This window comes from Schistocerca americana, chromosome 4 (assembly GCF_021461395.2).
Source record: "Schistocerca americana isolate TAMUIC-IGC-003095 chromosome 4, iqSchAmer2.1, whole genome shotgun sequence".
NCBI lineage: Eukaryota > Metazoa > Arthropoda > Insecta > Orthoptera > Acrididae > Schistocerca > Schistocerca americana.
The window spans coordinates 435,293,253-435,311,292 of record NC_060122.1 but is presented as its reverse complement, the minus strand read 5'-3'; the positions used below and the strand labels follow the sequence as shown (position 1 = coordinate 435,311,292).

At 43.1% G+C, this 18,040-nt stretch overlaps 1 protein-coding gene across 1 annotated transcript in view; it reads left to right on the top strand.

The window, feature by feature from the left end:
- The window catches only part of LOC124613529 (tripartite motif-containing protein 45), a 169,788-nt gene that overhangs the window by 18,262 nt on the left and 133,486 nt on the right, over positions 1-18,040 (top strand). Inside the window, exon 2 of the mRNA XM_047142239.1 lies at positions 4,658-4,800. Coding sequence (XP_046998195.1) covers positions 4,658-4,800 — 143 coding nt within the window. The remainder of the gene's footprint in view (positions 1-4,657; positions 4,801-18,040) is intronic.

Here is an 18,040-nt window from a genome sequence, read left to right as displayed (position 1 = left end):
TTCTATAAAGGTTGAGCCCGAAGCGGAACGACATGCTATTGGCTATTGGAATGACGTCAGCAGTGAAGCAGAACTGCGAACGCGAGGCGAGTTCTTTTGCTACGTCACAAATAAGGCAGCTTAACACCCAAAATTACCATTTACGTTTTGTTTATAGCAATTACTTACCTCGTTAAATCCCTCCGATTGCTGAAGAGTATCAGTGAAATTTGCTCGTCTGTGATGCTGCCACCTTCCCTTTCTTCAGCTTTTCATCGAGGTATCGCGCTCCAATAAAAATTCTGGTCCGTAAGACTATTCTAATTATGTCCGGCACCACATGAGGATTTTTTTGCGAAACCTTGCCCACTAATCTCTCAGAAATATTTTTATGTTCGCTTTGACACAGTGTCAGTTCCGTTAGCCTCATTGGACAGGAGCTCAAATTTTGAGATGCGTTGCATCCACTTGTCAGACGGCACAAAAAAAGAAAAAAGAAAAAACATGCTCGTGATGAGAATTCCATCCATCCGTATCCTCAGTGGAGTGTTGGAGGTGGGAAAACTAATTTTTCCGCCGAGGAGGGGCAGTGCTTAGCACATTGGACTTGCATTCGGGAGAACATCGATTCAAATCCGCGTCCGACCATCCAGATTTAGGTTTTCCATTATTTCCATAAAGCGCTCCACACAAATGCCAGGATGCTTTCTTTGAAAGGGCACGGCCGACTTTCTTTCCCATCCGTGACACAGTCTGAGCTTGTGCCCCGTCTCTAATGATTAAGTTTTCGGCGGGACGTTAAAACGTAAGCTTTCCTTCCGACGTTGTCCCCAGTGTGTTATCTCATCTGCGAACAGAAATTTTCGTGGGAGCCCTAGTTCAGCCGTCCTGTTGAAATGTACTTAATGACGAGTGACAGAGGATCAGAAAGAAGGTCAAATGAATTAAGCGATGTTATCAGTTCTTTCTCGAACGGCAATGTTTGCTTTCTGCTGCCTTAGGCTGCGTCCACAGTGGCACCAACAACGATCGACAGACGCCATCGCCAGAGGTCGCCCGATAAAATGGGCGACAGCTTTGTCACAATGCATCCGATCTCCTTCGTCAGTCTGAGGCACGGTCAAGGAGGTTAGGTAAGAATCTGTTCTTTGTATGAAGTATGTTAGATTTTAACCTCCAAGAATGGTATGGGTACCATGCTTCGAGACAAGTGCTGGAATGCGGCGTTTTTTATTAACAAGATGCCGAATTCATGTAAATAAGCTACACACATCAAAAAAAGTTTTACATCACTTCGGTTCCGAGAGTTCCGGAATCTGTACAGAAAATTGGAATAGAGATCAACATAAACATCATTTCCGCTATTTTTAGTACTCATGAAGACCATACATTGCATGTTGTACCACCATACAGCGAGGCCTTCAGAGGTGGTGGTCCAGATTGCTGTATACACCGGTACCTCTAATACCCAGTAGCAAGTCCACTTGCATTGATGCTTTACCGTATTCGTCGTGGCATACTATCTACAAGTTCATCAAGGCAGTGTTGGACCAGATTGTCCCACTCCTCAACCGCGATTCGGCGTAGATCCCCCAGATTGGTTGGTGGTCACGTCGTCCATAAACAGCCCTTTTCAATCTATCCCAGGCATGTTCGATAGGGCTCATGGTCTGGAGAACAGGCTGGCCACTCTAGTCGAGCGATGTCGTTATCTTGAAGGAAGACATTCACAAGATGTGCACGATGGGGGCGCGAATTGTCGTCCATGAAGACGAATGCCTCGCCAATTTGCTGCCGATATGGTTTCACTATCGGTCGGAGGATGGCATTCACGTATCGTACAGCTGTTACGGCGCCTTCATGATCACCAGCGGCGTACGTCGGCCCCACATAATGCCAGGGAACCTCCACCTCGCTGCAATAGCTGGTCCGTGTGTCTAAGGCGTTCAGCCTGACAGGGCTGCTTCCAAACACGTCTCCGACGATTGTCTGGTTGAAGGCATATGCGACACTCATCGGTGAAGAGAACGTGATGCCAATCCTGAGCGGTCCATTCGGCATGTTGTTGGGCCCATCTATACCGTGCTGCATGGTGTCGTGGTTGCAAAGATAGTCCTCGCCTTGGACGTCGGGAGTGAAGTTGCGCATCATGCAGCCTATTGCGCACAATCTGAATCGTAACACGACGTCCTGTGGATGTACGAAGAGCATTATGCGACGTGGTGGCGTTGCTGTCAGTCTTTTTAGTGTAATTGCACAAAGCATAGTTTCAAAATTTGGTATTTGGGGTGCAAGAGTGAAAATATTAGCTTTTAGTCTTCAAGGCATCATAAACAGCATCCAATGTATCGCACAAAAACTTTGAAATTGTATTTTTCAGAACGCGGTATAGGCCTGAATACTGGAAAGATGTAATCGCAAAGTGTCAAACGCCGAAGTGTCACTTCTAGTTTTACTTGAGCCAGAACTGCATCTTTAATGTGAGTACCGGATTTTTTTTTAATAGAGCTCGAATCACACCTGCACAAGTACTCTAAATAATCGAAATTAGCTTTCTTTATCCGGAAGTGTTTCACGTATGTGTCTTCACATTTTCATACTCGGCATGATTAGGGCTAACCCTGCAAAGCGAAGTTACAAAGGCTATGTTTTGCTGAATTTATTTGAAGCTGTGCAGGCATGCGGTAATTAACCTTCAATGACTGTCATTTAGCATATGTGTGAAAGATAAACAAAGTTAAAAAAATAGTCCGCACACGTAAAGCCGTGAAAAACAGACACACGCAACACCACATTCACAAACCACTTTATGTAACAGAATCACCACCCTAGTGACATAAAAACGCCAGTAAGCACTGATAATAATTTGTAGACAGCTATGTCCACCTTCAACAACCCAAAAAAGATCCACACAGTAAGCATAAGACACCCCATCCTTCCCACTTGAACAAAGTATGTTTTGAGGTTACAATTCACACCTAAAATTTTCTATAAATATTTTGTCTATTAGTGGTTTCCAATAAACCTGCAATTTCAGTCCACAGATTCCAAACCATGTCGTCATCGTCGTTGTTGTGGTCTTCAGTCCGAAGATTGGTTTGATGCAGCCGACCATGCACTCTATCTTGTACGAGCTCCTTCACCTTCATGATATTGTTTTCCTCAAGAAAACATTCGCTCTTCCTTGGATTAAACCGTTCGTTTCACAGTCCATATGTGAGAACGTCAGTCGATTTGACCAAAGAAAACAAACCGATCTGAGTTTCACCTATTGTCGTTCGGGCGATGAGATCAGCTACAGTGTGACGGCGGTCGTAGTAGTGTTGTTGTGGTCTTCAGTTCTGAGACTGCTTTGATGCAGCTCTCCATGCTACCGTATCCTGCACAAGCTTCTTCATCTCGCAGTACTTACTGCAACCTACATCCTTCTGAATCTGCTTAGTGTATTCATCTCTTGGTCTCCCTCTACGATTTTTACCCTCCACGCTGCCCTCCAATGCTAAATTGGTGATCCCTTGATGCCTCAGAACATGTCGTACCAACTGGTCCGTTCTACTCGTCAAGTTGTGCCACAAACTTCTCCTCTCCCCAATCCTATTCAATACCTCCTCATTAGTTATATGATCTACCCATCTAATCTTCATCATTCTCCTATAGCACCACATTTCCGAAGCTTCTATTCTCTTCTTGTCCAAACTATTTATCGTCCATGTTTCACTTCCATACATGGCTACACTCCATACAAATACTTTCAGAAATGACTTCCTGACACTTAAATCAATACTGGATGTTAACAAATTTATCTTCTTCAGAAACGCTTTCCTTGCCATTGCCAGTCTACATTTTATATCTTCTCTACTTCGACCATCATCAGTTATTTTGCTCCCCAAATAGCAAAACTGCTTTACTACTTTAAGCGTCTCATTTCCTAATCTAATTCCGTCAGCATCACCCGACTTAATTCGACTACATTCCATTATCCTCGTTTTGCTTTTGTTGATGTTCATCTTATATCCTCCTTTCAAGACACTGTCCATTCCGTTCAACTGCTCTTCCAAGTCCTTTGCTGTCTCTGACAGAATCACAATTTCATCCGTGAACCTCAAAGTTTTTATTTCTTCTCCATGGATTTTAATAGCTACTCCGAATTTTTCTTTTGTTTCCTTTACTGCTTGCTCAATATACAGATTGAATAACATCGGGGAGAGGTTACAACCCTGTCTCACTCCCTTCCCAACCACTGCTTCCCTTTCATGTCCCTCGACGGCAAGTATTCCGGTCAACATTGTCAAAAGCTTTCTCTAAGTCTACAAATGCTAGAAACGTAGGTTTACCTTTCCTTAATCTTTCTTCTAAGATAAGTCGTAAGGTCAGTATTGCCTCACGTGTTCCAATATTTCTACGGAATCCAAACTGATCTTCCCCGAGGTCGGCTTCTACCAGTTTTTCCATTCGTCTGTAAAGAATTCGTGTTAGTATTTTGCGTAGTAGTGTACTGATTTAAAAAGGTCGGCCGATTTCGGTCTTCGGCGGAATCCACCGATATCGGTGCCAATGTGACCGCGGCCTTAGTGCCAAAGTGGAACGAACTTGACGCTTGCTCTTGAGGCCCATCTCGTAGTGTGTGCATTGGAGTGAGCCCTTGTGTGAATATGTGCGTGTGTTTGTGTGTGTGCAGAGCGGTGGCGAACCGTGCGGTGTGCGGCATCTGCCGGCGCGCGCAGTCGGAGCCGCGGCTCCTGGCCTGCCTGCACAGCTTCTGCACGGAGTGCCTGCTCGAGCTGCAGGCGGCGCAGGCCGGAGACGCCTGGAGCGACCCGGGTGAGTGGCGCAGTCGCTGCAGCCCCTGTAGCAGGTGGCACGCATGTCTTCGTTACGAAGAGGCGCAACGATGTTACTCCTGGAGTCACGATGGAGGAGCCATCGTATATGACTTCAGGGCGCAGCTAGTAGTGATTGAGGAAACTCTGGCGCCACAACAGTACGTCGCGGACCTACTACGTCATTCGCGTATGTTATCTCTCGTGTAACAGTATTGCAGTGCCATTTTCCAACAGGACAATGCTCGTCCACACATGGCATATGACTCTACGAACTGTTTGGATGATGCTGAGATACTTCCTGCTGAAAGTCCTTGTTTTGTACAGGGTGTTTGGTTCAACTTGAGAGAACTAAACATCTCGAAAACGATCAAATGTTTATTATATCTCTTAAAAAAATAATGTAGCTATTTATTTAGATGAAACACTCTCCTAGTAAATTTGTTTGTCCTTTGATTTCTCGTGATCTGTTACTGATTTTTAGTGAAGTTAGTTTTTACTTTTAGCTTTCAAAAAAATACAAAAGAGATATAATAAGCAAAATAATGAATTTCTTAGGTTGCCAATTACGTATTATATCTGGTTTTATCGAGCGCCAGGCTCCCTACAAATTACTGTAAATGCAATAGCGTAGTATTACTCAGCTCCAGTTCACTATAATTGAAAATAGACAAGTTTTAATAAAATTATTTCACTGGATTACTTCAATTAATCTCACTGAATATTTTTACAATATTTCTTCCGCTCCGGCTATCAGACGTTGTGCTGTAAAAAAATATTTTTAAATGTACCGCGTAATGGCGGCTAATTGTTAACAATCAGAGATCACTGTTACTCGCTCCGCAGCAGCTGGAAACATGCTAAATAATTTTCATTAAATATTCTTTTCATAAGGTAAATGTGGCGTGGGTTCTTGAAATAACACACGGAGATCACTTTATACTAATATATTCTTACTGGGACACAGTTTACACCATTAAATATTTGCAATTACGTTACGACAGAAACAAATGCTAGCGCAGCACAATAGCTTGTGTACCTTATTCCAGCTAACACCAGAACGAACAGAACAAAACAGACTAGACAGAAGAATGAACATTGCATTGTGTTTTATACTCTTACAGAGATGATAATACTTCTTTTAATTACTTACACATTATAATCTCATACACTAAAAATAATGTCTTTTCTGCATTTATCGATATATATATTGTATATTTTTACAGTTAAATCAATGTTTGCAATTCATTTTGAGTCACATACAGTCATTTTTATTTATGTTTCACCTCGATAATGGTGAATATTGCAAAAGGGACACTACATGTTGTCTGTGCAAAATGGCTCTGAGCACTATAGGACTTAACTGCTGAGGTCATCAGTCCCCTAGAACTTAGAACTACCTAAACCTAACTAACCTGAGGACATCACACACATCCATGCCCGAGGCAGGATTCGAACCTGCGACCGTAGCGGTCGCGCGGTTCCAGACTGTAGCACCTAGAACCGCTCGGCCACTGCCGCCGGCTGTTGCATGTGAAAAGCTAATATTATCAAAGGGAACATCTGTCTGTGCTACAACTGGTCACCTCCTAGCCACCCCGCCCCACCGCTGGGCGCAGTCAACTTCGTATTTGCAAATACGAGGCGTGTTTTTTAAGTAAGTACCGTTTTGAAATTTAAAAAAGACGTGGTAAGATATCTCAATAATTTTATTTTTACATGAAAGCCTGTACCTTAATATACTTTTCTACACGATTTCTGTCAATATTGAGGCACTTGTCATAGCGTTGTACTTGGTTTTGAATACCCTCCTCATAGAAGTCTGCCGCCTGACTTGTTAACCACTACGTCACCACTGTTTTGACTTCGTCATAATCTTGAAGACGCTGACCGCCCAGGTGTTTCTTCAAGTGCAGGAACAGATGGTAGTCACTGGGCGCAAGACCGGGGCTGTACGGTGGATGATCTAGAGTTTCCCATCGAAAAGATGTGATGAGATCTTTGATCTGATTCGCCACATGCGGACGGGCATTGTCTTGCAGCAAAACGATGCCCTTGCTCAACTTCCATGGACTGTTGCTTTGATTCTGGAGTGACGTAGGCCACCCGTGTTTCATCGCCCGTAGCAATTTGGCTTAAGAAATCATCACCGTCGTTGTGGTACCGCTCAAAGAAAGTCAATGCACTGTCTAAACGTTCGGTTTTGTGCACATCCGTCAACATTTTCGGTACCCAACGTGCGCACAATTTTCGGTAATTCAAGTGCTCGTCCACAATGCCATACAAAACACTACGAGAAACATTAGGAAAGTCATCCTGCAAGGAGGAAATCGTAAAGCGTCTATTTTCTCTCACTTTATTGTCCACTTCCTGCACCAAACTTTCCTTAACGACCGAAGGACGCCCACTCCGTTGTTCATCATGCACATTTGTTCGGCCATCTTTAAATGCTCTCACTCACTTTCTTACCATTCCATCACTCATAATGTTTCCGTAAACTGCACAGATCTTACGATGAATATCGATCGCTTTTAGGCCTTTAGTACTGAGAAATCTTATAACACCCCGTACTTCACAGTCGGCGGGACTCACGATTATCAGAGGCGTCTTAAACACTCAGTACACAACGTAAACAAGAAAGAATCAGACTGTCATGGCGTCAGTGCATAGATTAAGGTACAGGCTTTCATGCAAAAAATAAAATTATTGAGATATCTTAGCACGTCGTTTTTTAATTTCGAAACGGTACTTACCTAAAAAACACGCCTCGTATTTATCTCTCCCCCCCCCCCCCCCCAATTGCTATTGCATATTGCGATTATTCGCCTAAAAATTCCTACGGTTTACTCAAACTATTGTTTTCCATTCTTGGTAGATGGCGCTCTAATCAACAAACATCAAGTATTTCCGTCTTTCCTGTTACGAACCGACACATTTGATTCTACATTTCACTTACTACGTAAATGTCAATGTTTTCGTTCTAACGGCTGATATTTAGGGCCTATACCCGAAATTTGCTTTTATGTTGCAAATTTGATTGTACAGTACAATACGGTTAGCCTTTTCAGTGTTTGGTTAGAAACTATGTTCTATGTGATCCACGAATAACGGCGTGGATGTAATAGTTTTCTGGTCCCATCGGGATGCTTCATGTTAGTGAGTCCCCTCGCCTCTCACCATTTCAGAGGTTGATTTCGGCGAGTATCCATGGCAGGTGCGCCTGTCGCTATCACGTCATGCACATTTCATCTTATTACAATGGTTGTGGTTCGTATCCCGCCGGTAGGTGCGTAGGGGCCACCACGAGGGTTATGGCGTTTGGATGAAAACACACACCGATATCAGTCGCCCTCAAAGCACGGTACGAAGGTGGCCACCGAAATCAAGCATTCTGATGGTTTTGGGACTCACTGCAATCAGCCCCGTAGGTGACACAAATGTACCTTATCATGGACATAGCTTATTCGCCAGAAATGTCAATGTCTTGCCATGTTACTTGTACTGTACAGTCACATTTGTAACAATCCAAGTAGCGTTTGAACATCAGTATCAACAGTTAGAAGGCAAAGGTTTACATTTACATCGTAAATGAATTGCAGAACTAAATGCATCGGTTCTTAATTGCGAAAACAAGCACAAATGGTTCAAATGGCTCTGAGCACTATGGGACTTAACATCAGAGGTCATCAGTCCCCTAGACCTTAGAACTACTTAAACCTAACTAACCTAAGGATATCACACACATCCATGCCCGAGGCAGGATTCGAACCTGCGACCGTAGCAGTCGCGCGGTTCCGGACTGAAGCGCCTAGAACCGCTCGGCCACCGCGGCCGGCAAAACAAGCACAGATGACATTTGTCGATTAGAGTGTCACCTACTATGAATGGGAAACAATGGTCTGAGTAAACCATATTTACTTTTTTGACGTAGAATCCGAATATGTAATGAAAATTTTTGACGGTACAAAGATACAAAGTTCACCTCACCCACGCAGAATGGTTTTCCAGTTGTAGCACAGACCATAGAGCATTTCTTTATAGCACGCGTCGTTTTCGATATATTTAGTTCTCTCAAGTTAAAACAAGTATACTTGTAAACCGTGTGATGACACTAAAGGTTAGTGAATTGAATCCTATTAAATATGCAAGGATACCCTCCAAAATAATTTATGGGGAAGTTTATGACTGTTAACTACTAACACGAATTACTTTAATTTATTCAAATAAACAAATAGTAAGATATCGAAACATCAGTCTTCTTACAACAAAATCATGAATAGACAAATGGCAGGCTGTGCCAATAATAATGTAATAAGACATTATATCTGACATAGGGGGTCGGGAGGAAAGATGCCGATACTCAAGTAAATTAATTACAGTCGCGAGATGCCGACTGATTCCCGTAATGTTAATTGAATATGGGTAGTACTATACGAACGAATGCGACACCCCTGTGCTCGGAGTTCAAAGCAGATGTTCATGGTATTAAGATGCAAGTCTTCAGAGTGAAGCATGAAGTAATTGGATTACTTAAAAAGACTTAACGGCCCTACACACGTCCCGAAGTTGCGGCTCGATCTCACCATAATATTGCGGGTGGTGGCTGAAGCGGCCGCAGAAGCGATTACTGGCGGACACGACACCCTAGTCGGTGGCTAAGTTGAAATTAGCCTAAAAACTTTTGTAAGTCGCCACTGCGTCAGGTCAGGTGGCTCTGCAGCCGGCGGCACCTCTCCGTATAGGCAGCCTGGCAGCGAAGGCTCCAGAATTTCGATCAAATGGTTCAAATGACTCTGAGCACTATGGGACTTAACATCTGAGGTCATTAGTCCCCTAGAACTTAGAACTACTTAAACCTAACTAACCTAAGTACACCACACACATCCATGCCCGAGGCAGGATTCGAACCTGCGACCGTAGCGGTCGCGCGGTTCCAGACTGTAGCGTCCAGAACCCTCGGCCACTCCGGCCGGCTCCAGAATTTCGTCATGAAGGTTGAAAATGAGGTGCAAGTCTAATTTCCGACTGAGTGTTGGTTAAAAGGAAATCTCGCATTGACGTGTCCTGCATCTCTCATTGATGTTTGGTTAGCTGACGTCTGGAGCTTCTGAGTTCTGGTCTATCAAACTGCTTCTCACAAAACACTAGTCCCCTTCCTCTAGCTGGTTCACCAATAATAACTTGCGTCCTGGCATTCTCCACCAGTAAAGTTACGTCACTCTCCGTCTGTGTCTTTCTTTGACTAATGAGGTGCTCTGCATCGTCACCGTACGTTGTCTCTTTCTAGCTTATAATTTATTTATGTGAGCCAATGTTGACGGGTTTATACTGAGTAAACATTTGCTCTTTGCAGAGTCAAAACGTTTAGTGATGTCTTACGTTTTCAGAGACCTATCCATCTTTGAGATATTTATATTTAGCTTTCAGTACTTTCTGGAGAAATGCCCAACTTACTACATTTCGAGTACGATTGTTATTTTTGCTAAAAAGGGCGATCCTCCTCACTCCATTTCCAGGTCATAAACATTTTCGCCTGGAGTTCACTCCAAGGGAGAGGCTATCTGTTTTTCTATACAAAGCCACGTGTCCAGTGGATGTGCTCCAAGGCTATACGCACTGGCCGCTTGTCCACTGCCGCTCAGTCCTACCCTCGCAGCATTCCGAGAACTGGCGCTGAGGGGCGCCTGATTTCGGGGCTTCTGACGATCTAGGTGCCCTTTCACAGTTTGGTAGCTTTCATCGTTTTGGACTTCTACAGGGCATACTAATATTAAGCAACAGTGAAAGAATATCGAGGGTGCATGAGTTATTTACTTACAATCACTATTACTGCTGTTTCTCACATTCTTCGGTGTCAATTAAGTAATCCGATGAAATGGATTCCCTTTATGGATCTGTGTAGATTATGAGACTGTTTCTGGAAAAACAGTCCCATAACATCCTGTGGCCACCAAGATCCCCAGATCTGTCGCTGATAGTACATAGACAAGACCATCTAGGATGTCACCCCTATCCTAGTGCCAGTGTCCAGTGTATTAAGGACCAGCTACAACACTCGTGACGTAGCTTGCCTCAGGAGTGGATACAACGGCTTCTAACAGGATCAGTGCACGCATCTCAGTCAGTGAAGTTTCATTTCATTTCCCTCTCCCCTCCTGGGTGCAACTTTTTTCTAGTTGCAGATTGGAAAATTTATCGTGCAGAAGCATAAACATTAAATGCTATGGCACACAATATCAATATTATAAGCTAGTCTGCTAGTACGCAGTCTATACAGAAACTACAAATGGTGCAAGCCCCCAGAGACTGTTTATCCATACTACGCATGGGGCACTTGCTATGTACTGCACACAGTCATGTGTTCCGCAGCCACAGTGTCCACTTCCTCGTGTAAAAGTTAAGCTCACCAGTTTCCAGTTGAAAATGATAATAAGGTTTAGTATTACTTGCGCATGATTGTGCAGTACTTGAAAATCACTGACAATCATAGGTCATCGACAAGCTCTACTTTCAAGAATTCGAATACTACATTCATTGTAATCTTTTTGTCTTAAACCACATTTCAAATTTTGTAAATTGGTGGAAGGGTTTTGTTCACATTTCCTAATCCACTCGCGTCTGTTGTATGCTATTATAAAAATGCACCACCATATTGTCGAATACGATTGGTTGCTTCACATTGTTAACAAATCTATGCTAAAAACCGTTTGTTGATGGACCCTCAAATCAAACTTGAGGAGCGTTCAATAAGTAAGGCAATACTTTTTTTCTGAAAGTTGGTTGGTTTTTTGCAGGATTCCAATACGTCGTACTATTCCCCACTCTTTTGGCTACAAAAACCTATTTTTCAGTATAATCTCCGTTCAATATGATAGCCTTACGCCACCTTACTGGGAGTGCCTTTATGTCAACATGGCACCACTCTACTGGTCGATGTCAGAGCCAACGTCTTGCTGCATCAGTAGCCTCTCCGTCACTGCTTCCCACGGAGCGCATTCTTCATTGGGCCAGTCAGATAGAAGCCGGAAAGTGTGATATCCGGGCTGTAGGGCGGGTGAGGAAGAACTGTGCAATGAAGTTTTTTGAGCGCCTGTCGGATGCGCAGACTTGTGCGTGGCATTGCACTGTTTGGGAAAAGGAGAAGTTAGTTTGTATGTTTGTGTTGGTGAACATGCTGAAGTCGTTCCACTGCAGGAATCACGGCTGTGTGCAGCTGGCCAGCACTTGGAGATCGGATTAGTTTCTGTAACCTCGCTGCGATGATGACAGACGCCGCGCCCAGTGACTCTCCATGGTTTTGTTGACTGCCAGGTCTGCATAGACATTCTGCAAGCACCTATGAATATCTGCGAAGCCCTGGTTTTCCGCCAAAAGAAACTCAATGACAGTTGTCTGTCTGGTATGCATCCAAGTTACGGACAGCATTTTTGAAGACTACGTATAGGGCCGCCACCTATAGGAACGACATGAAACTATAGGAGCTAAAACGAGAATACTCTACAATGTCCCACAACTTATTCTGCATTTTTCAATCGAAACTGGTCGAGAAAACAAGTGTTGCATTACTTATTGAATGCTCCCTGTATCTAGGCTGCTAAGCGAAACAGTCGATATCTAGAAAAATTCCGAAGTCTGACTTGCACAATTATTAATTAACGTTACAGTAAAGCAGCATGCCATCCGGAAGAATTACGGCTGTAGCTTCCTCTTTCTGTCAGCCTTTCACAGTACCAGCACAGCAAGGCAGTTTTCGTTGATGAAACGAGGCCAGATCAGTCAATTTTGCAGGCTGTTGCCCCTGTAACTACTGCAAAGGCTGCTGCCCCTCTCCAGGAACCACACGTTCATCTAGGCTCTCATCAGATACCTCTCTGTCGTGGTTGCATCTATGGTACGGTTAGCTGTATCGGTGAGGCACGCAAGCCACCCCACTGATAGCAAAGTCCATATTTCATATAGGTTAGCGATAATTTATTTCATCTGGTGATGTTTGTGTAACATTGTTTTACGTTCCTTTCAGTAATTTTTATTTGAGCCACAATGTGCCTTCACAATAGGTTTGCATGCCATGTTGCAAAGCAGTGTGCACAGTTTTTGTCCAAGTCTTAATACATAACCGATTGAGATACTTCATGGTCTCACCCTATTCTGCCTGTTTTCATGTTATGCCATTAACAACGAGAGGCTTCGGATAGACTCATTTTGGCAGCTCACGTGCGTACCATGTAAAATGTAGCAGTCTATGACATTTTAGCTCGCTACCTCCTCCTTATTATGAGGAAATCGCCCGTAAAGTTCTTGATGTTCAATTGACTAAAAACTAGTAGACTCTATACATAACTGAAAATAAGAGATTTTTCGTCATCATATACGTATATCGCGTCTGTAAATGCTTATTTTCCGAGAAATCGAGGAAAGAAACGTTGACAACTGCTGCTTATCACGCTGCATCCACAGCTTTATTTCGTGCACTCAGGTGCGCCCTGCCCCGAGCTGCAACGCCACGCCTAGTCGGCGGTCCTGGGCTGTCAAAGGGCCCTGTGTCAGTTCCCTTCCCGAATCAGTTTCTTCATCGGCCAAGCAATGGTGCGAGCTGCCAGTGACTATAGGCTGCTTGCTGAATGCACCACTTTCTCGCAGCAGGTTACAGCTTACGCCTTGAGGCCATTGGCTTCTCTGAGTATTGTCCCGACTAAGAAATAGGCGAATGTTTTAATAATACTGTTTTCATGTTGAAATATCACATGAAACCCAGGTATCGACTCACTGCCCCTGGTAGTGAACTATCGGCTTTCTGATCTCCAACTACTCAGTTGCTCCACCACTGCAGAGGCCAACCCACCTCCAGCCTCTCCAGTCACAAGCAGTTACTGACGTCTGCAGCTGGATCCAGGGCCAAGTCTCCAACTGCAACGTGCACTTTCAGTGGTATGAGTGTGGTGAGTGAGCTTTCATTTTTGAGGCCTTTTTGTTTTGTTTTGCACGTGGAAACCTGTAGGTACAATTTGTGAAACGTAAGGGGCCGCCCGCATCTCGTGGTCGTGCGGTAGCGTTCTCGCTTCACACGCCCGGGTTCCCGGGTTCGATTCCCGGCGGGGTCAGGGATTTTCTCTGCCTCGTGATGGCTGGGTGTTGTGTGCTGTCCTTAGGGTAATTAGGTTTAAGTAGTTCTAAGTTCTAGGGGACTGATGACCATAGATGTTAAGTCCCATAGTGCTCAGAGCCAGCCATAAGGGGCCCGCAGATCTGTCGCATTTTAAGTGAAATTGTAGAGAGTACTATTTACAGCCTGTGAGATGCCAACATTGTAATTTGGCAGGGCACAAACTGCCTTGTATCCTATGAGTGTCAACTACACGTAGTTCTCACTGATGTTAAGGGCACAAGGCAAATCAATCTTCAGAAGCTATATGGGCAATGATCCATTGTAAGGATTAATGTCATTTCTTGTTATTCTGCCAAAGTCTGGCTTTCCTTTTTTTGTCATTTTGTGGTATCTTTAACTGTACTGTACTTTTGGTAAGTAGAATTAGCACAAATGCCGGGGTAACTAACATGAGCAATGACACAAAGGTAAGCAATTGATTCTTTGTTTAAAAAAGGTGGCCAAACCATCGGACAGTAAAGCTTATTTACAAAAACAGTTGATCATTTTGAAGCCAGACAGCACATGTAGATAGGGTAAACTATAAGGGATAGCAGAGGCAAAAGCTCAATTCACTTTACCCACTCCTTCTTTGGATACACCTGCAGCTACCCTAGTGCTTCCTTTTTCAAGTAAAATGACTGCAGATGTGTTAGCATTTATTGACATTCTGGAAGCTGCTGCAGGTCCAGGCGGGTACTCAGAAGAAGTACATCTGCACATGATAAAGTTACAATTGATAGGTGACACAATGACATATGTATTGTGTCCTGAAGGGTGTAATAAGGCAAGCACATTCGAACAACTCGTGAATGGACTCTTTCAGCGTTACCACAAGCAGAACAGTACAAGGTTCTTCAGGAAGCATCTCAGTGGAATGTCTGAGAAACAGAACGAAATGGTGGAAATGTCCTTGAAAAGAAATAGGAAAATAAATTCGCAAACATATGAGTTAACAGAGAGTGAGGAGACAGATAAAATTATCCTACAAAAGGCAGAATAAATAGCTCCAGGTGCATTTTTGAGGGGGCTCCCACCTGATACGTCGAGGAGAGTACAGATGGAGCATCCAGTGGGTTCGGCTCCTGCGATTAAGGTTGCTATGCAACTGGAAGCCGTTGCTATTAAAGGATAATGCTACAAAGGTATATTCGTAGGTGGACTGTTACTTGGTGGGCATCGAATGCAACATAAGTTTTTAGTGGGTACAGGGGCTCATGTGAGGGTTACTAGTCTGGACTCTTGGATAGTTAGAGACTGAATTCTACTTGATGTAGATTATGTGGAGTAGGGGACAATGCTATGGCATCATTGGGATCAGCAGTTTTCAATTTCTGTACTAGATCAACGAATTTTTGGGAATATGTAGAATTATCGCTCTATGACAATGATGAGTGCTGCACAATCCCAAGGCTGGATTTACTGAATAATCATCACATAAAAAGTGATCTTTTGCAGCACACAATTGACTTCAGTTGGACATTGTTCTAGCTAGGAGTGGCCACTGCAAATTATATATCGTAGCAAGGTTCACTGAACATGAAGGCAGAGCCGAGTAAACTGCGCACATGATTATTAAAGCTCAATTTAAGTGATAAAGTACCTGGAAGTATGTGAAAACTACTCTGAGTAAGCGTGTATACTAACCTACTGAATGTTATTTGTGCATTATAAAGCCATCGGAACACAATGAAAGTCGGATATTTCACTTTGTTTTGTATATAGGAGCGTGGTACGCTTGCACCATATAAATGTGGATAATTTTGTCTCTGACGAAGTGGATATGTCAAAAGGATTATTTATTGCCAATTTGTACGTTCTAGATGACGATGAATTTGTAGGTCCAGTGAAGACCTTTGCCACAAGCGAACTATCAATGTAGCTGCATAGGCACAAAAGTACAGCATTTAAAAGAGAAGGATGGGATAGCTATGGAAACTCTGCTGATATGATTTGCAGATTTGTTCAGTCCTAATGGACCATTAACAGTGACATCTGCAGCACAGAATGAAGGAGCCCCATTGGAGAATAATCCTCTTGTCTAAAGGAAACCATGCAGAATACCTTGGTACTTGCTACTGATATTGGAGGAATTCATCAATCAGATGCTGGCTGATGGCTTTATTGAGGGCGATGACAGTCTAAAGTCATTGTTATTGCGACCAAGAAAAAAAATCAGATCAGATGAAGAAATACAGGTTTAGTTGCGATTACCAACATCTGAATGCCAGAAGAGTGATTGATGTGTATATAATATAACAAAAAGTCAGATAATCTGGGTCAATGTAAATACTTCTGCATAATGGATTTAAAGAGTGGATGTCACCAGTTGGAATTGGTTCGCGAAGACCAGCCAAAGACCATATTCATTATTCCTTGGAGACTCTTCAAGTTCCAACGGATGCCATTTGCGCTTAAAAATTCACCAGCTACATTTCAGACTTTACTACATGGAGTATTAAGAGGGTTGAAACCACATCCTTGCATGGTCTATTTAGACAATATTATTGTATTTTCTAAAGATTTCGAGGAACATACGCAAAAACTGGAAGAAGTGCTTAAGAGGTAGCATTGGCTCATTTAATGGTAAGTATTCGAAAGTTTCACTTTGAATCGACAGAAGTAAACTACCTATGCCATGTGATTAATCAAGATGCAACTGACCCAAGGTTGATATGTACTGTCCGTGATTTCTTACCACCACAAACTGTGAAACAACTCTAATAATTTTTAGGTCTATGTGATTATTACAGAAAACATGTCAAAGGTGAAACGTCCCCTTTGAACAATTATACATGACTGTGCTTAAACTGACACACAATATTTTTAGCACAACACAATTTGACTTTCAAAAATCCCTACAAAAGAATGGCCCTGGCTAACATTAACCTATACGTTTCACAAATCACTTACCTCACAAAAATCTTCATTACTCGAACTACTGCAATACAGCGAGCGCCACTACTGCCAGCTAAATAAAAGATCAAACTACTGAAGGCACTAACTACTGATACGCACAGTTAGCAAAAGAAAGATTTTGATAGAGAACAAACAATGTATTTACCTTAATATTGCTCAAAAGTCATATTATATATATCAGTTCATGACATCCAGTCTTACAAATGTACTGTCTCTGATGGACACACGTCCAGATCATCCGCTCTTAAAAATCCGCCATCTCACTTCCCCACATCCACCACTGCTGGCGGCTCACCTCCAACTGCGCAATGCTACGCGCTGTTAACATCCAGCTGCCCAACACTACAATGGCATACAACAATGCAAACTAGCCACAGACTGCACACAGCACAGCCAGTGATTTGCATACAGAGTGGTACGTGGCGTTACCAATAAGAAAACCTAAACAGCCTACTTACATAGCCCCCATGCTCCCCACAAAAAATTTTACAAATTGTTTTGTTAAAAAATTTTTCACAATTACAATAACAAAGAAATCATATGCACACACTTATTGATACAATGTTGGTCAAAAGATAAAGTTTTCTCACAGTCCATAAAGACAGTCCTGATCGTTCATCACAGTAAAATAGCAGTGTTTTCCTCAAAGTCTGAGCAGTAAAAGGAAATGCACACAGAGGTAGTGGATTTCCATGCAGTCTTGAAGAAGTAGTGTTGTCCTTCCAACGGAAAGACAGTGCTGACTCTCGACATGCAGACAGGTAATGGGCCACAACAGAGCAAACCGACCGCAGAGTCAGTCAAAGTTTTGAAGAATATTGGTAGGTAGGTCATCACAGAGTAGACCCACTGTAGTCCTGGTAGAGATTACGGTATTGGTGGGCCACCAGAGGTGCAGACCCACTGCAGTCCTTGTAGAGATAATGGTGTTGGTGAGCCATCAAAGATGCAGACCCACTGTAGTCCTTGTAGAGATGGCTAGTAGCCATCCGTTGTGACTATGCTGGTGCACAACCACCATTGAAGAGTCTTGCGGACAATATAGCAAGTCCATAAACCACCACTTGTGCACTCACAAAGTTTTTGGAATTGACCTTAGAACCAGCAATGCTGTTAACCAGTCCCTTGCTGAATTATTAACACACGTGCAAACACTATCAGTCCCTACTTCTCACAT